This window comes from Pseudopodoces humilis, chromosome 9 (assembly GCF_049639895.1).
Source record: "Pseudopodoces humilis isolate 2021_Gansu_Grassland_sample_001 chromosome 9, ASM4963989v1, whole genome shotgun sequence".
Classification (NCBI taxonomy): domain Eukaryota; kingdom Metazoa; phylum Chordata; class Aves; order Passeriformes; family Paridae; genus Pseudopodoces; species Pseudopodoces humilis.
In genome coordinates, this window is record NC_142208.1 from 34,878,349 (window position 1) to 34,904,472 (window position 26,124).

Below are 26,124 nucleotides of genomic sequence, written 5' to 3' on the forward strand. Positions count from 1 at the left end.
CTCGCCCAATGGAAGGCGCCTCTCAAGTCCTGGCGGCTGTTTCCTGGCATACATTACTCCCAATATTCGTCAGGGAGTGTTTATTTTGGATAACTCAGGCTTCCACAGGCACACCAGAGGTGAGGTAACAGTTAAAGCACCACCACGATACAGTTTCCATTTGGGTGACATCTTTCAGTTTCTCATCCAAGACAGGAATAAATAAAACTAAACTGGCACAGGGACGCTTTCTCTGCATCCCCGGTACCGCTGTTGATGCTGATCATCTGGAGAACTCAGCATTTGATATTATGTTTTTTCCCAGAGTTCTCTATGGATATACAACCAGAAACAATGAGAGAAATGGTGAATGCTGTAAAGTGAAGAAGGGAATTAGCCAATTTGTTAATGACAACTTATTTGGGTGCAGCCCTGCTCCCTTCGGAACGGGCGCTCTTTATTCAACCTTTCAATGTCAGTTATCATTTTTAAAGCAGCTTGACCTGGAAGCACACAGTTAAAATTGTGGTGACTGTTAATGACAGTTTTATTGGACACTATGCTTATAGTTCACATTTTGAGGTCTGTATGTAATTGATCTTTCTCCCCTACATGAGAAACACTGCAATGAGTTGGTTGCAGCACCACATTATAGATATAGAGAAATAATAATGATGTCACCTTGAGATTCAAAGATCGTGGAATAGTAATAGTCTCCTAGCTCATTCTCCCAACTGTGATGACCTCTCCAGTACTAAATCTTAACAGTCTCAGCATTATTTTTGAATTATTCATGCTAGCCTTTTCCCTCACTACAAAATCAAGGAAAATGAATGCATCATGCTCTGTCAGCTCCACAGGTATTTTGGTAAAAGTATAAAATGTTATTTGGTCTCAAAAAAATCCATGCAGCAATACAGGTCACTTGCTAGGCTGAGCAAAAACAAAAATTCATATGCAGAAGAGATGGGACACATCCATTCTAGGGCTGGATGAGGCATTTTGAATCCCTGGAAGTTGGGTTTTGATTAATTACAGCTTCTCCTGTAGAAATAAAACGGGAATTAAAGAAGCATCAACACACACAAAGCATTTTTCACAACCTCGGACAGGATTGCCATCATTCCAGGGACTGAGCAGGGCGTAGGACACAAGGAGTTATGGATTAGGGACAGAGAGACACTTTTTAATGTCATATTTAGAAGTGGAATCAGTGGTGATGCTCAGGAAAGAGGGCAGCCCATCCCAGCCAGAACTGCAGTGGTTCCTAAAGGCAGCAGGTTGATAACTCTTCTAGACCATCAAACCTGGATAATAAGAGAGCGCTACAGTTTTATTCCAGTGATGGATCTCATAAAAAGTGCACATGGGAATAAAATAAAATGCATGTAAATGTAAACTCGAGCAGATATCCTGATTCATCTGTAGCTGGTGACCTTTAAGTTCATTATGAAAAACAAATGTCAAGCTTTCAAAAGACAGGAGTATCCCTGGCTTTGCTGGGGATTTTGTATGCTATGGCACAGACTGTATTAATTGAGTCTGGCATCAATAACCTTGAAATCAGGATTTTGCTCTAAAAATCTAGTTTTATGTTTATTCAGAAAGCAAAGATAAAAGGCGACTTTATTTTAAGGGACCCTCCTGTGGCTACAGGGCAAATGTAATGTAACGCTCTGGATTTCCACTACCTTGCTATTCAATGCCAGCTCCCATGGCAACAGATTTTATAGGAATACAAAGAGCGTGATGAAGATCTCCCTTTATTTTGCACCGAGTTTAATTATGGAAAAGTCTCCAGCCTGCAGAGTTCTTGGGCATCCGTGACATGACAAACACTCCTGGAAAGTCTCGGTCAAAAACCAGCCACAGGTCCCCCCGAGAAGGAAAAGATCCTCATTCACCCACCATGGAAAACAGAGAGATGTTGGATGTTGATACTGACACCAAAAATTTCAACTGATTAACAGGGGAATATCATGTAATTGCTGAAGAAACAACATCTGATCCATTAATTACTTCTCTAACTCTAACAAGAAGTGCTTTTATGCTTTTATTCTCCCCTCAATTAGATCATAAGCTGGAAGACAGTCAGTCTGATGAGACCAAAGTATTTAAATGTATTTTTTCTCCATTTTTGCCTTCCTTTTTTGGTTGTAGTTATGCAAACAGAGCTACCTGCTGTCTCTCTCTATCCTCTTTGCTCCTGCTGATAAAGGGACACTCTCACTGTGATGGATCTCCTGCCATATTTTTAAAGGAACAAAACCTCGCTCACATCTCAAAAAGAAACAACAAAAGCATCTACAGAAATCACTGGTTTTAATCTAATTTAGCATCAGCAGGACCCTACTGCAATTATGGTGCTTTGACATGCCCAGAAAAGTGTCCCAGCAGGGGCAAAAAAACACCAGAGACCAACAGGTACTCACAGTAAAATGTTGGGGCGACAAGAAGCTGAAGAAAACTGGGAGGTACAACTTCCTTCCATCCAGAAACTCTGTCACCACAAACTACATCAATTACAAATACAAATAACTCTGATTTTCTCTTCACCTGTCCTGTGGAGCCAGGCTGGGAGAGCTGGGGGCCTCACCTGGAGAAGGGAAGGCTCCAGGGAGAGCTCAGTCACTCCCAGAGCCTGAAGAGGATCCAGAAGAGCTGGAGAGGGACTGGGGACAAGGGATGGAGGGACAGGACACAGGGAATGGCTCCCAGTGGCAGAGGGCAGGGCTGGATGGGATTTTGGGCAGGAATTGTTCCCTGGGAGGGTGTGGAGGAGCTGGGATGGAATTCCCAGAGCAGCTGGGGCTGCCCCTGGATCCCTGGCAGTGCCCAAGGCCAGGCTGGACATTGGGGCTGGAGCAGCTGGGACAGGGGAAGGTGTCCCTGCCATGGCAGGGGGTAGAACTAAATCAGCTTTAAGGTCCTTTCCAATTCTAACCATTCTATGATTCTATAAAAATCAAATGGACCATTGCACTGACTTCAGTGAGAAAAGATTTATCCCCCTACTTTAACTATTTGTATTTCTTTTCTACCAAAAATATGGACTTTTGATCACTTTCTAGTATTTCTGCCTTTCACTCTGCACAAAACAGCTCCATATTTAATCATTATACCAAAAACTCCTGTATTTCAAACACTTTGATCTCATGTGGAGCTTGGCTGAGGATGGACAGAGGGCTCCAGACAAGGCCACATGCCCTGAGTCGCTGTTGTCACCGTCACAGCTCTTTGAAGCACAGACAGGCGCTATCAGCTGATGCTGTGCAGGGTCTCCCAGTCACAATGGTGGAGTCATTCCACCAGAGCATTGGATTTTCCTTTCCTGATGGCTCCTGCACATGAAAGAGACCCTTATCTGCCTGTGGAGCAAACAGGGGGCTCAGATCCAAAGAGCTGCCCAAAGATCCCCCCACGGCTCCGCCACCACGGCTGGATGAGCTCATGGCACTTTTCCTCTCTGACTTTGCTCCTACAACAGCCAGAGTGGATGGCCCCAGCCATCAAAGCAGAGTCATTCCCTGAATGGTGACAAATGACACTGAAATTGAAAAAATGCAGCCTGATCTATGTGGGGGGAAATAACCTTAACCAAAGGTGCTCCATGGTGGGAGGAAATCCGGCCAGAAGCAACAGCAAAGAAAGGATCACGGGAGTGATACCAGCAGATTAAATATGAATAACTGAAAGCTTTCAGAATTGTCTGAAGGCTTCTGATGACACATGTGGCACCTCAGAGGAGAGGACAGGGCAGGAGGTGTCACTTGTCACCGGCCAGGGCAGAGCACACAAACCTCGACACTTCCTCCTACATCACCTTCCCATTCCCAGCAGGATCCCGTGGCTCTGAAGGCACAAAAATCCAGCTCCTCAGTCTTGGCCATTAATCTAAACAGCAGCATTGCAGCGACTTAAAGCAGCTCTTTTCAAATTCCCTTCCCTTTAATTCCATAAGTACCCAGCTATTTTAGGCTCTTGATATAAAACCCACCAAATATTTGTGGGTAATTCCTCTACTTCTGCTTAGCCTTGTAAGCCCAGAGGAATACAGAGCAGCAGACCTAGATCCCAGTTTTAACTCTAGTTTCTATTTTAACACCAAATTTCCATGGAATTGCTACAAAAAAGGCAGGGAAGCATCATTGTGGACAGTAATTCTGTTGGTTAAATCCCCCTTTGATCTTCCTTAACAAGTTTATCTCCCCCAAGGTGTGATTGTTTTTCCTGTTCTTTATTTCAGGGGTGCAGATATATCTATACAGGCCTAAAAAATTTGCAATCCTTTATTCCAATTAAAAGGTATCACAGGGAAATTAATTTAGGGAAGTTGATCAAGTCCTTTTCTCTTTGGAAAATAAAAGAAAGGGGGGAAAAAAGGGTGAATTCTTGGCCATTGCACATCCTCCAGCCTCTCTCAAATGGTAATATTTTGTCTTTTTCTGAAAATTCTCACTGCATTTTGCTTCTATGCTGGTTGTGCTCTCTGCTTTTCAAATCTCCTCGCTAAATACGCCTTCAAAATTAAATACATGTTTTCAGAATAGTCCATTAAAAGTACTGAATATTTTCAAGAAAAGAATTTATTTCTCCAAGCCTGCACTTTTAAAGAGAGCAGAGCCCGGTATTTTTAATTTTTTTTCTTTTTTTTTTTTTTTTGTGATGCAAAATATATAGATATATTATGTTATATGAGGCACAGTGATGATTTTATTCCAACATAAATGTCATTCTCACATAGTAATTTTATTTGGACTGGTAGGAGTGACTTTTTTTGAGGTGTTTGCACCTAATATTAATGTTAAACTGTTTCATGGAAGGATAGCGACAGCAAATTAACAGCAGGGCAGGATTTACTGGTTTCCATTGGAAATAGCAGGTCACTCCTACTCTCGGTAACATTTTAGAGCAAAATCATTATTTTTCCTTAAAAACATCTAGAAATACACATGTAGAAGTGAAGAAGCATGCCCATTTCCCCTTCACTATTTCCCTCCCAGCCTTGCCAGAGAAATGCCACTCAGGCTCTGAGGTCAGCCTGGGTTTGAACAGCACTCTGCATTCCTGAACTCCTTCCCAAATCTCGGCAAAGGGAGCAAAACAAATGGCAGATGTGGGAATTGGGGAAAGGAAACGGTCATTTTTCCAGCGTGGGTCATGGAGAATAGATTAGTGAGTCCGGGATGCCTGAAACATGCTGGCACAGGCGGGAGGAGCTGGCCTTGGCCCAGGACAAACAGTGCCAGAGGCGGGAGAGCCGCGAGCGAGCGCCAGCCCCGCGTGCCGGGAGCCACATGCCATGGAGCGCCCTTGGCTCGTCTGCCCCGGCTCCCAGCCCTCCTGGGGGGGTTCCAGCACGGGCTGGGATGAGCAGCTCCACTTGGGATGGGGGAATGTGCACAAAGCCGGTGGATCCCGGTTGGGAATGGATCCTGCTCGAGCTTATGCGCGAGGCTTCGTGTTGGGATTGCGGCTGGACCTTTCTCTTGGTAATGGCAGGCTGGTGGCAGGAAACCTGGCTTGGGAAAGATGGGACACTCTGGAAAGCCTCAGGAGAGCCACAGAGTGTGGGGGGACCCTGGCACGGGTGCCCAGAGCAGCTGGGGCTGCCCCTGGATCCCTGGCAGTGCCCAAGGCCAGGCTGGACATTGGGGCTGGAGCAGCTGGGACAGGGGAAGGTGTCCCTGCCATGTCTGGGGTGGGATGGGTGGGATTTGAGGTCCCCTCCAACCCAAACCAGCCTGGGATTCTGTGAATTCTGAATAAATCCCTGATTTCATTTCCATGTGTGAGCGACACAGTGGCAGGCGATGCCAGTCCAGACCACGCTAAATCCAGGGGACAATAATTTACCTCACTAACTCCAATCCAAGCAGGAATAATAATTCCTCCCCGCCACCTTCTTGGGTTCATGCAACATTTTAGCAACATTCCCACTGAGGGCAGGGACAGCCAGAGTAGCCCTGGGAAAGGGAAAATACAGCTCTGGAGACAGGAAAAGTGGACCCAGAGACCACCCAGCCATGGCAGAACGAATGAGATGTCATCCATGGTATCCCACGGCTCAGGATGTTATTCTTGTGCAGCGCACAATCAATTATGTCTGTATGGAATGACTCCACTCCCTTTTTTTGGGTCTCCAGGAAATCTTTGTTCAAATTGAAGATGGTTTTCTAACAGGCTCCACTCTTTACCCAATTTTCCAGCTGAGTTGACTGAGGCCCAGGCAGGTCAAAAGGCTTACCCAAGGTCAGGGAGGGAATCAATGAGTTGGGTCAGATTAGATCTCAGCCTGTTCCTCGCTTTTCATCCTCTGCTGTTCCTGCTGGACCACTGTTAGAACCAGGTTAACAAAATGTCATGGAAATGCTTTAAAAATATATATTTTTAAACTTGTTATCCCAATAAGAATTAAGTTCTTTAGACAGCACGCAATATAAGATTAGGTTTCAAGAGGTGAGGCCTTTGCTGCAAGGAATTCAATATCCAGAGCAATGTAAAATATCCAGGAGGAGAATGACTTTTACTACTGTTTAAAAATAATAAAAATGCAGAAAAGTCAAATTCACAGATCAAATGCTGAAGTGCTCACTCGGGTCAAGTTCTGCCTGGCTTTAATTGTATTTTGCCTTGGGAAAAGGCTTCAGATCTGGCCATAAATTAGTATGCTGATCCCATGGCATGAATGGTGTTTTATTTACTTATTCCCTGGAATATGCTGCAGAATTCAAGTAGCAGTTAAGCTAAAAAGAGTCGCTCATCCGAATCTGAAGGAACTGTGGTGTTTGTGAGAATAATCTTGGGCTGCCTCTTCCAAGCACCCCCTGTGTAATTTGGCACGAATTGCCCAAAATAGACCATTTCCCCCCAAGGGATGCGTGTGTTTCCTGAACTTAGGCACCAAGAGGCACCAAAAGCTCTGGATTTTCAGGAAAAATATCTTCCCTGGGAGGGCAGAGGAGTCACAGGACAGGTCAGGTCTGGCCCAGGAGCTGCTGCAGGGGGATGGCCTGGAGACCTCCTCCAACCCATCCAGGACAATTTTCCAGTCCTGCAGCATCACTGGATATTGTCCTTCTCAGGATTCATTTTTAAAGACCTCTTCAGGAACAGGTTTTTCCCCCAGCTATCCCTCTTGTGCTGCCAGATCCTCCCTTGCCAGCTCCCCTGACAATACAGGAAGATGTGGCATGGAGAAACAGGAATACAAGTTTATTTCCCAGCTATTACTTCATAAATAAAACAAAGAAAACATTCAACAAACTGTGTTCCTTTTTCCTTCATTCACTTTCATCCCAAACAAACACAGAAGAATTGTTCTGGGCATTTTTGTTTTCAGACAATGGGAAAAGATTTTGCTTTGGAAAGTCCAGTCAGGAATTTTCCCGATTTTCGGATCCATCACAGGCACACTCAGAACTCTTGGCAAAGTTCAGCACTGAGGAAACTGCACCTCATCAGTTCTCATCTGCAGATCAAAGCAATTCACTGGCAACATGAAAAGCCTGTATTTAAAAACTGACAGGATACCCTTAAAAAAAATTAAAAGAACAAGCTTAGAAATTCTGGGAAGAATGCATTTGGAGTTTTGAGCAAAATAAAACAACATCTAAAAAGAAGTATTAAAAATATCCTTGGATGCCAGAGAAACATTTGCATTTGCCCAGTGCTGAAACAACAAACGAGTGAAAACGATCTCTGCTCCGTGTTCCAGAGCAGGATAAAACTATTCAAGCATTAAACTGGGTTCAGCTCTGCTGGCTTTCCTCTTGTGCTTCCATAAAGGCCAGAAAAAGCTAAAGCAGGCAGGAGATGACAGAAATCTGCAGGAATCATCCTGAGACTGGAGAAATTTGGGAAGTTTTAAACAAGATGTGCAAATTCAGCAGCAAAGCACTCATTCACCTGCTCCTCCTGACTGCTGGTTCCTTTCAAGACTTTCAGAAATAGAAATGTTTCTTCTTTTTTGACTGGCACAGTTCCCCTCTTCTTCCTCGGGCTGGCACTGGAGCTGCCTTTGCCTCCACCTCGTTTTTGTCAGAACCAGGAGCACACAGAGGTTTCAGCTGCTGCCTGACCTTTCCAAGGTGTTCATCTCCACCTTCACCACCCAGGGACCTCCTTATGCTTAAAATCTGCTCCAGATTCACTTGAAATATTTCATGTGAAGGTGCTTAATGTCACAAACCGTTGTTTTTTTTCTCCCATTTCAGGTCAGTTGGCATTTGAATGTTTATTATTAAACTGCCTTTGAAAGTTGAGCATGGAATAGATTTGCCTCCATCGATGGACACAGGGGAGCATCCCAGCCCAGCTGTGCACCTGCCACCTGGATTTGCTGGACTATGGCCTCAGGAGCATTTTGGAGGGATATCAGCTCCCAGGGACTGTGGGAGCACAGCAGGACCAGCACAGCCCAGCCAGGGGATGTCCCAGCACATGGCTCCAGTTAACAGAGTGCTCCTCTGCCCCCAGCCTGGACATCAGCATCCTCTGGGAGCAGGCCAAAGGGAATTTCACCCATCTTCACATTTGTAAAACATTTTATTGACTTATCTATTTGTCTGTTATATACTCAGGCTGCTGTTTGAATGGGGAGCTGAACTCAGAGCCAAGCCAAGACCGACATGAGGGACAGGAACAGCCCTGGGTATGTCCCACCCCTATTATGGGACAATTCATGCCACAGAAATACTAAACAGAGGGAAAAAAGGAAAAAAAAATAGAAACATTTTCACTTCCATTTATTTTCATTTTAGGTTACTGCAGGATTCTACTCCTCTCACAGTTCACATTGTATTTATGTAAAAATGTTATTAAGACAAGAAGTGAAGACAGGATTTCTTTATAATGCCTAATTTAAACGTACTCTTCTTGAGTTTAAGGTCATTCCCTGTGTCCTGTCCCTCCATCCCTTGTCCCCAGTCCCTCTCCAGCTCTCCTGGAGCCCCTTCAGGCCCTGCAAGGGGCTCTGAGCTCTCCCTGGAGCTTCTCCTCTCCAGGTGAGCCCTCCCAGCTCTCCCAGCCTGGCTCCAGAGGGGCTCCAGCCCTGGAGCAGCTCCGTGGCTTCCTCTGGATTTATCCCAACAGGTCTTTTTTGTGCTGGGGACCCTAAAGGTGGACACAACCCTCCAGGTGGGACCCTACCAGAGCAGAGGAGAGAATCCCCTCCCTTGACCTGCTGGTCAGGCTGCAGGGCATCCATCCTCAAATCTCCTGAGGGACTCTTCCCTCAGCTGCCACAGGATTCTCACAAAAGCAGCAGGACCACGTGAAAACTGCGCACAGGTGATCCAGAGGGAACTGGATTCCTTCAGTGTAGGCCCTCTCCTGAAAACCCCACACATTGCCATCTGTGGAGAGCAATTCCATGTCAACAGCTCTGACTGCTCTTCAGCGAGTGTGTGATGAGGTTTGCCAGCTCTCAGAAGATTCTGCGAGGCTGGAGTTATACCCAGTTCATAAAACCACACAGAATTCATACATTTTACAGAGACAGGCTCCCTAAAGTGTCACAGTGCATTTCAGCAGCTGAACTGCCTGGGATTCAGTGAAAGAATCCTGCTTCTCTGCCATGGATCTTGGGCTCTGCAAGCTCCTCCACGTGCATATATCATCCCTGCCTTCGAAGGAGCGCGGTTGGCTTGAGGGACAGAGGTGCACCTCCTGTAATGGTATATTCTACACTCTGCTGCAACCTTTCTTCTCATATTTCAGAGTTGAAAAAGGCCTGTCAAAAAGGGGCTATTATGAAAGGGAATTTGAAGACATTCATAAACATCGAGACAGAAAATTGCATTTTCAATATGAGAACCTCAATAGTTAAGGCTACATTTGGGAGATCACTATGGCCCTCTTATTTTCTGCTTACGCTGTCAAAGTTTGAATTCATGTTGGGTTTTCGAGCAATTCAAACAAAGGATACTTTCATAAACATCCATTTCATAAACTACAGCATATCTAATTCTTTGGGTTCTGAAGGCTGAGCTGAATGTAGTGTTTGTGGTCTACTGAGAATATGTCTGGAAAACATAAAACAATCTACTAGGTAAGTTACAAAGCTGTTGACATAGGGAATGAAAATGGAAATTCTGTAGTAGTTTCCTCCATCCCCGGCTTTACGCTGTACTTTGCCTGATGTGAGCTGATTGGTGCCGTATATCTTGATGTTAGGATCCCATTTCAGAAATGTTCTGACATTATCTATTTGGCAGTTTGAAAAATAGTATCAAACTCCCAATGCATTTGAGCGCACGTTTCAACCCAGCAAGCGTAATATCCATTTCCTCCGGTGCAAGAGGCACATTAGGACCAACTCCAAGTGGATTCAATTCTAGGAATGCAATATGTGACTCCACACAACCCCACACATGCACACACGGCCTGGTGAGAGGGACCAAAAGGAATTAACTTGATTTGATTTCCAGTCTCTCATAGCAAACACACAGCTCTGTCCCTACAGAGGAATGGATGCTGTGAGTTCTCTGAATTCAGTGGCACAGCTGGCACCTCACCTGCCCAGGGCACAGGGAGGAACGGAGAGAGGAAACCTCATCCAAAATAAAATGAATTATTAGGAATATTTTCACAAGAGGATGTAGAGATAGGATAAGGGGGAATGGCTTTAAGCAGAAGGAGGGCAGGGCTGGATGGGATTTTGGGCAGGAATTGTTCCTGGCAGGGTGGGCAGGCCCTGGCACAGGTGCCCAGAGCAGCTGGGGCTGCCCCTGGATCCCTGGCAGTGCCCAAGGCCAGGCTGGACATTGGGGCTGGAGCAGCTGGGACAGGGGAAGGTGTCCCTGCCATGGCTGGGGTGGGATGGGGGGGATTTGAGGTCCCTTCCCACCCAAACCTCTCAATGGTCCTGTAATTTCTCAAATAAATTACAGTGATTACGAGGTTGGGCACATCTCTACCCAGGCTACAATCACACAGTCCCCTAAAGGATGTGTTCTCTTGCAAATATGCTTAATATGTCAATAGGAAAAAAAATACATGCTGTAAATTTTCCTGTAATAATTATTGGAAATGCTTGAGCCTTGCTGGAATTTGGCAATAGCTCCACTAAATATAGGACTCCAGGCACACTTAATTTAACAGGAGATTTATCAGTGGCCTTATTGACCCAAAATTCCTCTTATTTAACATTTATAAGCCTTTTTACCACACAAATTACTCTGTACCACAACAAATAAAATTAATACGGGGTGAGCTTCACCAATATTTGTCAAAACATTTCCCAACAACTTCTGGAATAGAGCAGCCAGGAGATAACTAAAGCACCTGAAGTAGGGCATATGAAACACCATAAGTTTTTACAGTTTTGCCCTAAAGAAAATGAAGCCAATCTCTGCTAATATCCCTTTCATTTACACGCTTTGCTACGAGATTTCCCTAAAGGCATTAGTGGCTGGCAAACAACTCCCAGCACCTTGATTACAGGAAATCATATTTCTCCCAATCCCAAGCTTCTTCATAAGCACTGAAAATGCTTTGCCTACTAAAATACATTTTCTTAACTTACCAGTAATTCTACACCTCGAACCACCCAATTTCCTTCCTCTCTCAGCACAGGAACCACTTGTATTCCTGTTCAATATATCTCAACTCCTGCTTTACTCTTTGTTTTTTTTTCAATAGAGATGACTCTGTGCTTCCACATCAAAAGTGGTATCAAATAAGTTTGGAGAATATTTTGGGGGAAGAGGGAGAGAGACAAGATTTATTAGTGAGGGTTACAAAATATTTCAAAGATGATAGCAAGTTAAAATGTACAGATTTTCACCAGAATTCCCTTGAATTTAAAAATTTGTGGAGGTTTGAAATGTCCCAAGTGCTGTGACCCAGACTGGAGGGTGAGTCCCAGAAAATGACACATCTTCAGAACTACCCATGGACCTTTCCTTACGTACAGATCACAACCCAAACCATCAAAATTTAACTCCTTGCCCTCATATACCCACCAAGCTGCAGTTCCCAGTGATTCCCAGTGATTCCCAGTGATTCCCAGTGACCCAGGTGCTTCCCAGCATTTCACATCAATTAAAACACAGAGACCAGCTCCCACCATGCTGCAAACAAAAGTTTCATATTAGAGATTACTTCTATTAATAAAACCCTGTGAAGAAACCAGACTCAGAGTGTTTTCACACACACACACACACACACACACACTCCTTCAGGGCCAGTTAAAGCACATAACGTGCCCAGCTCTTCATGGACAGGAATATTTCCAGATTTAAACTTGCAGGACACATCCCTGCTGTTGAGAAAACACGAGCATCTTGGCAAACAAAATCCCAGTTTCTGGTTTCATTCAGCCTGCTTTTTTTTTTTTAATTCTTCCTGGTGATTCTAACTGTGAAAGGCAAGCCTTATTTACTGGTGGAAGTGAACTCACACCAGGTGACATTGCTGGGGCTCTCTGCAGCTGAAGAGAGGCCAGAGGAGCAGAGGAAGTGCTCCAGGCCAGGCTCTGACTCAGTAAGGCACATACACACAGAGATATTTCATGCCTCTGCTCCAATCTCACAGTTTTCTCTGGGGGGAAATTAAGGATCTACAAGTGAGGTCCAAATCGCAGTGATTTTCAATCCTGCATCTTCCCCAGGCTCCATCTGTTTGTCTCTGCCTGGCGAGAGGGTCCTCCCAGCTCCAGTGCCCAAGCCTCTCCTCCAGAGCAGATGTTGCAGAAAGGAGACACTTCCAGAGGTTAGTCCTTAACAAGGAATTTAATCCAGGCTGAAATAGTTGTGAATTGACATCTCAAGGCATTTAATAAAGCCCTTCCTTTTCAGTTCTTCCATCCCACCCCATCACAATCTTTGACTGCAAAGTTCATGTGCTGGTTTAAGCCTTGGTTTACTCAGTTGCAAATTCACGTGCTGGTGCTGGAAGGCAACTGCAGACAGATGTTCCAGTCCTGGGGAAATACCATCCTGTCCCTGAGAATGCCACATTAAATGAGCTATTAATAACAAATAAAGTAAAGAACTGAAAGGAAATGCAATGCCTTATAAGCAACAGACTTAAGCAAAATAAAAACGGAGAGAAAATGCCTGGAATGAAAAACAAAGACATTGGACCTGACTTGAAAAACATTTTAGAAATGTTGTACCTTCTTACTGGATTAGTGTTATGCAAATTCATTCACAAGCTTTAGGATCAGTGGACTAGACTGGATGTGTCATCACTGAGCCCTGGAATTCTTCTAGGGAGAAAATGAGACACATCTAAAAAATCACAGACCTTTCATGTTAAAGGACTGGAAATCCAAAAGTTCAGTGGTTTAAATGGTACTTGAAGTGACAAAGATCCAAACTTGGCCAGAAGAAAGGTCAGAGATTTGAATGAGATTTTCATAATTCTGAGGGCAGAGTGAACACTGGTCAGAAGCACCTTTTTCACCTCATTTATAAACAGGAATATGTGACACTTAATCAAGTTCCAATGCAGAAAAGTTTGAAACAGCACAAAGAAACTTTCCTTTATAGTGCAAACACACAACTTGTGGATCCACTGCCAAAGCCCAAGATGGTAGGATTTAAGAAAGTCTTCATATTTTACATTCCCTATTCAAGCCTGTTATAATGCAAACTAAAATCATATTAAAGATAATCAATTTTCATGCTCCAGGCAATAAGGAGATCACCTTGGGAAAGGAGGCAGAGAAGATTAATATGTATTTTGGGGAGGTTTCCACTTATAATAAAGTTTCAGGAGCTGGCTACTTTTCCGACAAGGATATCAGGACAGAGGGACTATTCCAGCCAGTTTAGAATAACTATTTCTAGGGAATCCTATCCAATACAGAGCTTTATTTTTTTTTTATTTAGAGAGAGGATCAACCTCCCATAAGCCTCTGACTTTGTATGGACATGCAGTGGCAGCACCTTTTAATTGACCATTAATCCAAGCTTCATTAAAACTAGGGAAAAGCTTAATTTTCTCATCAGTAAGTGTCAGTTGCTCCAGTACAACTATTTCCAACTGTATTGGGGAACTTTCTGCATTTTGGACCATATTTTCTATTCTTTATTTCTTTTAGAATCAGATTTAACCCGCAGGCACGACCTCAATGCTATTAGTTGTGTATTTATTAACAAGTTTTCCCTACGAATAAAAGGATTTCCTGGATTCTGCAATCACTTTTTAAATATTGTTCTGATCCTTCCCACGTGGATTCCTCCATTTTGTGATAGTTTCTGAATCATATAGAGAAACTCATAAAATTTTCGCTGATGTAACTCAGATAGAGACTCTGAAAGATTCTCCATCTTGAAAATTAGTGGTTTCCTGCTGCAAACCTTACTGGCACTTCGTATCCTGCTCTTTTATTACCTCAAATAAACCTCAGTGCAACATCACTTTCTTCTGGTATTTCACTCCTTTTTATCTCCTCCGTGCCTCCTGTTAGGAATTGTATTTACCAAGTGCTTCTCCTTCTACACTCAGCTCCTAATTCTCTGTCCCCAGTAACTTTGCAAATCCCAGAATCCCAGACTGGTTTGGGCTGGAAGGGACCCCAAATCCCACCCATCCCACCCCAGCCATGGCAGGGACACCTTCCCCTGTCCCAGCTGCTCCAGCCCCAATGTCCAGCCTGGCCTTGGGCACTGCCAGGGATCCAGGGGCAGCCCCAGCTGCTCTGGGCACCTGTGCCAGGGCCTGCCCACCCTGCCAGGAACAATTCCTGCCCAAAATCCCATCTAAATCTACCCACTTCCAGTTTAAAGCCATTCCCTGTGTCCTGTCCATCCATCCCTTGTCCCCAGCCCCTCTCCAGCTCTCCTGGATCCCCTTTAGGTTCTGCCAGGGGCTCTGAGGTGTCCCTGGAGTTTCTCCTCTCCAGCTGAGCCCCCCCAGCCGTGCCAGCGCACACATCGCTGCTTTTTTTGGGTGCATTTTTACACAACTCCGCCTTTTTCCCACGCGTGTGACCCGGCCCGCAGCCGCAGCCGGGCTCCATCGGCTGCGGTATTCCCGGGAAGCGAGGGCCAGGCTCTCCCCGGATCCCTCCCGGAGCCGCCCGGAGCTCCCCCGGCTCTGCCCCTTCCCTTGCCCGGCTGCGGCTTCCGGGCGGGCCCGGCCCCGCCCCGGCTGCGCGGCCTGCGCGGCCATCGGCGCTGTGGGGCCTGCCAGGGACAGCACAGAGCTCCAGGGACAGCCAGAGAGCCCCAGGAACAGCCAGAGAGCCCCAGGAACAGCCAGAGAGCCCCAGGAACAGCCAGAGAGCCCCAGGAACAGCCAGAGAGCCCCAGGAACAGCCAGAGAGCCCCAGGACTGACGGGGAGAGCCAGGGAGCGGCCCGGAGGGTGGGCAGGCAGGTGGGGAGCGGGGGATGCTCAGCCCCCGGAGCTGCGGGGGAGCCTCCGAAAACATGCTGGTTTTCCTTAAAACACTGCTGGGGGGCGGTGGATGGCAGCGGGATGGGGTCGCAGCAGGTTTCCGTGGATCTTCACCAAAATAATGGCTCCGGGAAGGGCCGGTTCCCTCCCCGGGGCATCCCCGGGCGCGTCCCGTGCCCCGGGCGCGGCTGCGGGTGCAGCAGTGGTGGGGTGGCAGAGCTGCTGGATGTGCTCCGAGCAGAGAAACTGCACCAAAACATTGCTCAAAAGCTTCTCCCAGAGTGGTTTTAGAGTTTCCCTGGCTGGGAATATTCCAGAAGTATCTGAGCGCCGTCCTGTGCCATGTGCTCGGGGATGGCGCGGGCCGTGGTGCTCCCTCCCAGCCTGACCCACTCACTAATACACAGCAAGTTAATAACAAGTAAAATATAAAAATATCCTTTCATCACTTGTATAAAAGCCAAGCTCTGCAGGTGTTTTAAAACAGTTGCACTAATGTAACTGCATGGAGTTTTTAAATGTATACAACTATTTAATTTATTTGCCCCTCCCAAATAAACCTTGTTTTTGCTGATGTGTGTCTTACTTCTGTGGAGTGGAGCTCTTACTGAATGGGGAGGTTCAGGACTGAATGGAGTCCGCTGTGTTCCACTTAGAAAAATCTCAGTTTTTTATACCTGGAGCGTGACAGGGATACTGTGACTGTCATTTCTCAGCTACCTTTTGTGTCCAGGCTTGTGCTCCCCCTGCACAAGGCTCATCATCTGGAGGGGTCTGTTGGAATTACAGAGTTCCCTTGCAAACCTGCTGAAGGTTTTGGCCTCCAAGCACTGCCTGTCTCCCTGATGCACTGAGAACTAAAGTTGGGGATGTGGGCTTATTCTTTCTGGGGCAAACCCCACCCCTTCAATGTGGGGAAATGTCTGAAAACATAATTTTCTTGACATCAACATTATTTGAATGTTGTCTGTCTGTGACATAATCTTTTCATAGTAAAACTTGTTTGCTTCATTTTCAAACAGAAACGTTCTGAATATGGACAGATCTACCCAAATCTTCAAGTTTCAGCAGGAAAAAGATGTGGCTGTGTGAGATTGTGAGGTGGCTTTTGCAATTCGTATCTGGATTCTGGCCCGTGACAAGTTCATTACACCAATTACAGCAGCAAGTGAACAGAAGCTCTATAGGAAACTGTTGTAGTTAGAGAGCAACTTGTGCTACCGTGGCTGCTTCACCTCCTGATAACTCTGTAATTAACTTGTCAGCACTGTTTTAGTGCCTCACTTGTGTGGAGTATCAGTTCCTGGCATCACTGAGGGGAGCAGGGCCTGCAGGAGAAGCTGCTGCCCTTTGGGAGCGTTCCTGGGGTTGCCCTGAATGGCTGAGTTTAGGATTTGTGCAGGAAAAGCAGGAGGTTTGGTGTGGGAAGTGTGGGTAAGGTGGAAGGGCTGCACCTGAGCAGGTCTGGTTAAACTGACTGGTGACAGGGGAAGCACCTGAAAGAAGCAGAAATACCAAAAATCCAAAAGCGACCATGTCAAAGGCATGGATGGTTGTTCTTGTAGTGTTTTTTTTCCTGTTCGATAAGGGGTTTGGAGGACTGAGAACAGCTGGTGCTTGTGAATTAACCCTCAGGGTGCTGGCTGGTCTGGCAATGTGGGAGCTCCTTGTCCTCCACCCCTGCTGGCATCCTCACCTGTGGGGGCTGCAGGGTGGTTTCAGCAGGGGTTGTTCAGGTGTTGGTGCTGGAAGAGCTTCATGGGAACAAATTGGAGGTCCAGTGGTGTTGGGGTGTCAAAATTAAACAGCAGCCTTCAGACCAGACAGCTGTTCTGCCTGGGACACAACTGGCCTAAATTATATTTAATTTCTGCAAGAAAAAGCCTTTCTGCTGGTGAGTTGTTATTGCACAGTTCACAGAACAGTGTCAGAGGGTGCTTTGGGTTGGAAGTGACCTTAAAGCCCATCCATGGGCAGGGACACCTTCCCCTGTCCCAGCTGCTCCAGCCCCAGTGTCCAGCCTGGCCTTGGGCACTGCCAGGGATCCAGGGGCAGCCCCAGCTGCTCTGGGAATTCCATCCCAGCCCCTGCCCACTCTGCCAGGGACAATTCCTGCCCAATATGATGATGGGGCAGGGATTCAGCCTTTTGAGCAGGAGCTGTGTTCCTACGTCAAATTCTGAACATGTGAAACTTCCACATCCATCCTGCAGGCATTGATATTCCCCCAACACCACGGAGATTTCCTGCTCAGGATGCTCCCTGCTTGCAGAGCTGGCACTGCCCGTTCCCAGAAGTTGTCAGGGAAGCTGGATACACATCCCAGCCGTGGCAGAACTCAGAGGAGCCAGCACTTGTTAACTCTATTTGTTTTTATTATGGACATCGATCTGCCAGTCGCAATAATGCATTTATGGACATTTTTCTGCAAGCGCAGCGCTGGTGGCAGTTTTTACTGACAACTTGAGTCATCTGGACAGGAGTTGAAAATACATTTATTTTATTGACGGATTGTGCAATTCTCTTGTTTACCCAGTGTTCATAAGATGTCTGGACTGGTGAGGAGAATGTAACTGATGGGAAAATGGAGGGTAAAGTTTTAATTTTGGGAGGTTTGGAATCTTTTAGGTGGTGACAGGTTTCAGCATGTGTCAGGGGTGGGTTTGGGAGCTTTAATGTCATTAATGCTGTAACTAAAAACTGAAAGGCTGTGTCCTCAGAGCAGAATTCCAGACCTGAATTCCCTCCCTGACTGGTAATTGTGCTAAGGTATAATGAGTAAAATCCTCCTAATAGAACAAAAAAACCCTGTTGAATTTAGTATTTCTGACACAGGTGTGCTTGGGCCAGCATGAAATTTAACACACAGCTGGAGGAGCAGCCAAACTATGAAACCAAACCTGTGCTGAAGTCTTTTTCATAAATGCAAAATGCAGTTTTAAAACTGAGCTGCTTATGGTCCAGGCAACTGCTTGAAATGTATTGAATGCCAATAAAGCTTGTGTGGGTTTGGATTTTAATGAAGTTGAGTAATTGTAAAAAGTTATTTGGAATATGTTGCTACTTTGATGCTTTTGCTAATCCTTTTTCGAGTTGTTTTCTTATTTACTATTTTATATCTGCGTGGCTAAATTACTGTGTCCTGGTGCCTGTCAGGAGTATCAATGTATACTGGGCCAAATTAAATGATACAGATTATTTCAGGTATCAAGTCACATGGAAAATTTGGACATGCAGCTGAGATTCTGAAGGTTATTAAAAATACCTGAACAAGTCACCTTTAATTGCAAAGAAGAGGGGAGTTCATTAAAACAAAGGTTCTAATTTCTTCTTATTGATTGAAATAGGAGTAGAATATTAAAATGGCAGCATTGACTAATAGCCTGGAGTCTTGAGCAGCTTGGCAGCGGAGAATAAATAATAATTTGAGATTTTATCTGATAGATGCATTTTAGCTTTTCATTTTTATACAAATGCCACTTTTTAGTGCAGATGAATGCAATCAGTATTTTTATATATATATCAGCACAGCCCACTGGAGTCAGAGCTGTTCTGTTGTGTGAATCCTGCCATCTCTGTGCTCCACGTGCAGATTTAGGTCCCTCCAGGTAACCCTGCATTAGCAGATAGCAAGAATTAATGCTGTCTTGTCAGTGCTGCTGCTGCATAATCATCATCAGGAATGCTGAAATTATCTGAGTGCTTTAGATCAGTCAGCACAAGGCAAACAACGCTCTTATCTTGGCTTGTTTGTACATTCAAGTGTGCAGAAGGTCTGTTAATTAGTTACACTTTTTAATAAACACCTAAAGTATACTTAAGGCCCTGTTAAAAGATTAATTTTTCTGTTTCACATCATAAAACCAGCAGATGAGTGTTCAGCATGTGGCAGTACATGGGCAGCATGAGCTGGCTTTGGCAGCAGACAGGACACTTCTGCTGTCACCCACGTCCTGGGGAAACAGCTCCCACAGCTTCATATTCCCTGCTCTGTGCTCTGCTGGATCCAAGGATCAGCAGAGGTGTAGTGGGAAGGGTGTGGGAAAAGGGAAATCCCATGCACAGTCTCCTGCTGACACCAGAAATACCTCTGCTTCTTGGCTGACTTCATGAAATACGAAGATTTGTAGTTGATGGGGTTTATTCGAGCTGGCCACAGTTGTTGTTTTAGGGTTTTTGGTTTGTTTTGTTTTTGTTTTGGTTGTTTGTTTTCTGAAATATGAAGGAATTAATTGGTTTTGAATCCAGTTTAGTGGGCCTGGATCATTATTCCCTTTTAGCTCAGAGGTTCAAGCAGGGGGATGGAAGTAAAATCTGGGTCTGTGGCCAAGGTTGTGCTTTAGGAAGGTGAAATTGAGATCCAGCAAGGCAAAGTGCTTCAGCTGAAACAAACTTTTAAAATAAACCATAGAATCCCAGAATGGTTTGGGATGGAAGGGACCTTTAAGAACATCTGTTCCCACACCTTCCACTAAGTCAGGCTTCTCCAAGTCCCATCCAACCTGGCCTTGGGCACTGCCAGGGATCCAGGGGCAGCCCCAGCTGCTCTGGGCACCTGTGCCAGGGCCTGCCCACCCTGCCAGGGAGGTAAAAAATGCTCGTTTCATTATTTTTTTAAAACATACCAATAGTACTATTTTCACTGATTGCATGAGTTTAATGTACTTTATTTTATATTATTGTTGATACACCTGGCCCTGGATTTAAATGCTTTTCAGTTGCCTTTTTGTGCCGTTATATTTGATTCCACAGCAAGACTTTCTAAGAATATGATTAACCCTCTGGGTCATCTTATAATGTAATTATTAATGATTGATTCTGTTTATCCTTGGGATCAATATGAGAAGCAAAAATGCTTTGGCATATATTTGGGGTTGATTTCTTACATTCAGTAAACATGATCTGGTGACAAGACTAGTATTGGTTTATTACTCGGAACGTGTTTGATGAATCTGAAGTGTGTAATTAGTTTTATATAATGATGGTGATATGTGGGGTTTTTTACATGACTTATGTTAATATGGCCAATAGTGTTAACATCTCCTGCCACTAATAGTTAGGGTGGGGATGTATAGTAATTGATCTTCCTGGGAGTGCTGTAATGTAAAAACAATTCCGGCTGTTTGAAGTATATTTTACAAGTGTGCATTGGGCCTTTGGGATGTTATACTGAAAAACCCAATTGTACAGTTACCATGGGAACCCAATTAGAATAGATTGCTGGATTTTTTTTTTTTTTCTTTTTCAGGCTTTCATCTTGACCAAAAATCTAATGTACTTTAAATGTTTTCGTATGGAATTTTGTTCGTATAGTCACTTGGTGTAATGGCTGGTTTTTAATTTTAGTACTGAACCAGGATGTTCTGTTGAGAGTCCTGAGGACTTATCCATCAAGGAGAATCTTCCTTTAGTGTTTAAAAGTTGATGAACTGAGAAAAAATACTTTTTATTAATCCAGTTTCTTACTGCCATCACATGTACTCATCAGGCTGCAGTCCTGGGGGAAAAAAAGCAGGGAAGTATCTCAAAGCCCAAGGACTTCTGTTCTAGATCATCAGCAAAACATGGCTGAAGAATTCCCTGCCCTTCAAGGTTCTGTTTTTGATGTCACCTCTGACTTTTCTTCACCTTTTTGGCCTGTTGACATATCCAGAGGTTTGGGATGCTCACGGGGTGGGGCTGTGATGTGTTTGCTTCCTGCACCATGTGTTCAATACCTGTTTGTGCATCTTCCAGGTGCCTTGGGAGCATCCTGCTCCCTCAGCACAGCTCCTGGCGGGGAGCAGAGGTTATGGGGAGCTTGGGAATGTCTTGCTGGAATGGCCAAGGGAATCTGAGGCAGGAGAGGTGGAGATGGATATCACTGTCCTTGCTGGCAGCTTGGAGCGAGTGAGGATTGTCGACAAATTACTTCTTTTTTCCATACTACTGGTTAATCCCTTCAGTTTCTCCCACTCTGCAAATGCAGGAGGGAATTTTCCATTTTGGTGAAGCCATTGCTGCTGGCATGAAGGTTTCAGTTTTTTGAGGTTTGGTTCTGGTGTCTCGGTTTCCACACCATGGAAGTGGAATCCCTGAATTCGATCAATGGGCATTGTTCCAAAGAGGTTTTGGCTTCTTGCCTTCAAAATCATCCTCAGGACAAACCTGCAGCTCCATGTGAAACACTGACCTACTCCAGCAAGTCTTTGCAAGGCTGAGGTGCATTTTGGAGGGATGGTTTGGGCTTTCCAAGGGCTTTGTGTGGTTTCCCCCTGTCTGGCTTTCATGGGGTTTGGACATGACTGGTTTTACCCAAGTTCTGGTCACCCAAGGAAAGCCTTGTTGGGTGAGCAGATAGAGCTCAAGCAGGGTTTGAAATGAGCTTCTGGATAAATTTGGTTGTTGAGGCCAAAATTTCAGCTTTACCCTTCAGTAAGATCTAAAAAAACCTGAGTGTTGCTGGGTGCTTTGAAAGACCCAGCTCTGAACTGACGATAGAAATAAATTGATGTTTTATTTTTAGCTCTATCACAGATATTTTAAGTAGTTCTATTAGATTGCTCATCTGCCTGACCTGCATTTAAAGATGTAGAGAGTTCTCTTTGCAATGCCTGCCTTGTTACTATAGTTAAAATACTAATTATTCGTCTTAATTTTAAACACTAACGTGAGATGCAATATTAAGATGAAACGTTTGCTTTTAAGTGGCTGGGCAGTGGCCATGCGTTCTGTCAGTGCCTTGGACTTCCAGGAGAGGTCTTGGAAAGTCTGGGATGCACATATAATTTCATTTTTCAGAGATTTACCATTCCTGAAGTGGATACAGTTATCCCTGCCCACGGAGTGGTGAGTTCCCTGATTTAAGTGGAGCAGTTCCCATCGAGGCTGGCTGTGAGTCAGGATTGAGAAGCTGAGCTTTGGCACATAATCTCCTTGATTTTAAAAAATGCAGTGTTGATACCACATCTTTCAAAGACAGAGTGATCTTGGCTGAGTAGCACTAAAAAAGAAACATAAAGGGGGGAGCTAAATGCCAAAGAAATAGGAAATATCCTTTATTTCCAAGGGGAGAGCAAAAAGGAACCAGTTGTGCTTTTTAATTATATAAATAATGTTAAAGGCTAGAATTATAATAATTGAAGTTAAAATGTTTTAGGTACTCAGTGGCATGAAGTTTGTGCTTTTAAACCTGGAACATATCACAATCACTTGCTTTAAAATCACTTTCATGCCTTAAAATGTGGCATTTCCTAAATCACAAAAGGCTCTTCATTTTACTCAGTCACTTAGATGTACATGACAGCCTGTAAAAAATTATTCAATTAATACTTTTATCTTTTGAGGCATTCTTATTCCAAATATCAGAGTTGTGCAGTGCTTGTTGTAAGAACTCTTCAGTGTGCCATCTGTTGATTTTTTTTGTTTGGCTCATGACAAGTGGGTGACTTAACATTAAAATTCCATGTTGTTTGTAAAAATACCAAACTCCCTTTGGAAATTCTGTCTACTGAAACTTGGAGCTGATTTAAAAACTGATACAGAGGTGGTTATAGAGGGAAAACTCTGGAATTCAGATTTAACAATCTAACTGGGAATTTTTGTGTTTTCCTTCCAGGTGGAGCCTTTTCTTCCACAATGGCATCGAGACTCGTTCCAAAAGTAAGTTTCCAGTGAAATCCCTTTGCATGGAGGTGTCCATTGGAAGTCCAGCATTACAAAAGAGTTCACGTAACATAGTTTGTTTTTTCCCCAGTGCCCAGCAGTCAGGATTAGGAATCCAGTTGACAAGATTGATGCTGCATTGTAAATCTCTGTAGCTCTGTCATGGTTGGTAACAGGCATCAGTGGACCTTTCCCCAGCACGTATCCATCTGCCACAGAGCATAAATAACAGGACAAAGGCACTCTCTCAGTTTTGTTGCTGTTTCCATTCCCTAGTAATAAACACCTCCCTGAAAAACAGGCTTAATTTTGAGGCTTGATGCTTCAGTGATGTAAGTGTAGGTCAGTGACATTGTAGCAAAACAAGGAAACATGGATGTTTATCCAAATATTCAGACAATTTACTCTGCTGAAAGAAGGGCATCAGCACATTGTTAGTCTATAACTGTCTCCCTGAAATAGTTGAAATGAACTTTGAAGACACAAATATCCTTTTTTTTTGTGTGTGGAATACCTATTTTTGTAACATTAGTGATGCTCCTCAAGGAAAACGTTTCTGGTACAATCACACCTGCATTTCTAACTATTCCTGTTGGCAACTTCTATCACTGCTCTAAATGTCTTAATAGTGGCATCTCTTGTGGTTTTAATCTGCTTTACATAATGTCATGTGGCTTAGGAGAGGATTATTTTGCTGGTTTGTGTTGTTTACCTCTTTTCTACAAAAGCAAATCGATTTTGTTTTTTAAAACAGAATGGTTGAGGAAGAAATCCAGGTAAATAAATTCTTGCTTCACTTTTTTCTTTTGAATCATCATCTCTTTAGTTACATTTATGCATCTTCCAGTTGCAAACACCTTTTAGCAGAGAAATACTTGGTAGGGAGAATCCCTGGTTCCCTCTCATTGCAGGCTAGGTGTGATATAGCTGGCAAGTGACACGAAACTAATAATTTATTATCTAACCTTTTCATTTCCCCCACTCTCATGTGGAGTTGAAAGGTGCAGCTTGAGCTGTTAGGGGAGTTTTCCTCTTTTGATATGTGGGAAGACAGAAGGTTTGAGGTAAAACACTCCAACTCCGCTGTGGGGACTGTGCAGACACTTCCCTCTGCTCTGGATGCATATTAAATATTCATGTCCTGATGTAATTGGTGATTTTCGGGCTGTTTTCAGCCTGTGATCAGTTTGCACAGCCCCACGTTGGGGTGACACCCAGCGTGTGCCTGGCTGTGGATTTGCAGGAATCAATTATCACCCGAGCAATGTGCTGAACAGTTTTTAAGGAGGTTGCTGAAAAATGGTTTGGGAAAGCAGGCAGACGTGGGAATTTTCCATAATCACTGTCTGTGTCTCCCACTCCATCCCTGGTTTTGTTGCAGTGACCAGAGATGAGGTTTGGGTTTGGGTTTGGCTGGGCTCTGGTTGTCCAAGGCTATCAGGAATTTGGGGGGTTGTTTGGTGTTCTTAGGACAATGTGGCGATTTTTGTATTTCGTTAGAAAACTCTAAATGTCGTTCTGTTCCTCGCTGGAGTTTTTGCAGTTAAATTTGAAGGTAGTAAATGGATTCTTGTACTAACCCTGATGCTTTGCCCTGTTAACAGTGAAATCCTTACCCTGACTCGAGCAGGGATGGGTAACTATAGGGAAGCCCAGATGTGGGTGTGCCAGGACTATACTCTAGTATTTTTCTACAAGTCTTTGCAACCTCTTCTGTGTGTGTTTATTCCCCAGTATTTTGTGTTTTTAGTGAATTCCTAAAACACATTTTCCTGCTCTGCTCACTTCAAAAATTTCAGTGAAATTCTTTCCTCACACACAACTCGGAGATTCCTGACTCTCCTTCAGCTTAAGGAGCACTATTAATGGTTTTGTTCATATTGCTTAGATTTATTTTGTTATTATTCTCCAGCTCCTACTCTTCAGGTAGAGCTATTTTGGTATTATAAAGAATGATGGATTATATAGGAAAGTTTCTTTTGAAGCACTCCTGATATTGTGCAATGCACTTGGGGGTCAGCTGCACTTGACTGATGCATGATTTATCCCATGTCCCTGCCACTTCCTGAGATAAAGCTGCTATTTTATCAAAAATGCCAGCAAGTGTGATTTAGAATTTATACCCCTCCTTTTTCAAATAATTGTTCTGATTACTTTCTGGCACGGCAATAAAAAGATAAAGGTAATTGCACACAAATGTGAGATAGCACCAAAATACAATAAAATTAACCTGAATTAGCTTGACTTGTCGATGAGAAGTATTTATGAAATGTATTTTTGCAATAAGGGAGACTGATATTATAGCTGGAAGGTGAGTTATTGCCTTAATGTAATACTGTTTGAAATTTAAAAAAGAGACTGTTACAGTTGAGGGTGATTGTGCCTTTGAAATTAAGTTGAAGTGATTCTTATAATTGGCAGCAATAATGCATTGGGAAGGTAATATCTTTTATTGTGTTATGCCTAGTTGCATTATCTTTTATTTAGCTGGTCCTGACTCCAGCTCTGCAGAGAAGACAAGCAGGAGCAGATCAGGAATTTTGTGGATTTAGGTGATAAAAACTTGAAATGTTACCCAATATTAAAGTCATTCTTTTGCTGTTTTGTTTTGTTTTTTATTTTTAGCCCATTTTCAGTTCCCGTGAACCTGATACAAGGCTCATTTGATTAAAATTTCATTTGTTTTCCTCGTATTGGAGTAGGTGCCATGTATTTACATCCAGGCTGAGCCTGTAAGAGCAGAGCACTCCAGACTCACTGTGTGTGCATTTACAGCAGGGGCTGATTTGGGCAGTGAATTTTGTATTTTTGTGCCTCATTGTACAACCTCTGACAGAGAAGTGTGAACACACTCTTACAGCAAGCACCTCAATGTTTTTTAAGGAGTATTTCCTCAAATTCCAGGATCCCTGAGGCTGGAAAATCCCTCCCATCCAGGCAGTGCCAGCCCTGCCCCATCCCCACCGTGTCCCCAGCCCAGAGCCCTGAGTGCCACCTCCAGCAATTCCTGGGACACCTCCAGGGATGGGCACTGCAACCCTCCCTGGGCACTGCCAAGGCCTGAGCTCCCTTTCCATGGGGAAATTCCTGCTGCTGTCCCCCCTGAGCTGCCCTGGCCCAGCCTGAGCCCGTTCCCTCTCTTCCTGTCCCT

At 44.3% G+C, this 26,124-nt stretch overlaps 1 protein-coding gene across 4 annotated transcripts in view; it reads left to right on the forward strand.

Annotated features, from left to right (window-relative positions):
• Positions 1 to 15,118: 15,118 nt before the first annotated feature.
• Positions 15,119 to 26,124, forward strand: part of MGMT (O-6-methylguanine-DNA methyltransferase) — a 138,241-nt gene continuing 127,235 nt past the window's right edge. For 2 of the 4 annotated variants that reach the window (XM_014257693.2, XM_088059744.1), the window contains exons 1-2: positions 15,188 to 15,308; positions 22,927 to 22,970. In XM_014257693.2, the coding sequence (XP_014113168.1) occupies positions 22,947 to 22,970 (24 nt within the window). In that variant the 5' untranslated portion in view covers positions 15,188 to 15,308; positions 22,927 to 22,946. Of the gene's footprint in view, positions 15,145 to 15,187; positions 15,309 to 22,926; positions 22,971 to 26,124 lie in introns of those variants that run through there. The other 2 variants (XM_088059743.1, XM_014257694.2) reach the window with 2 other exon arrangements.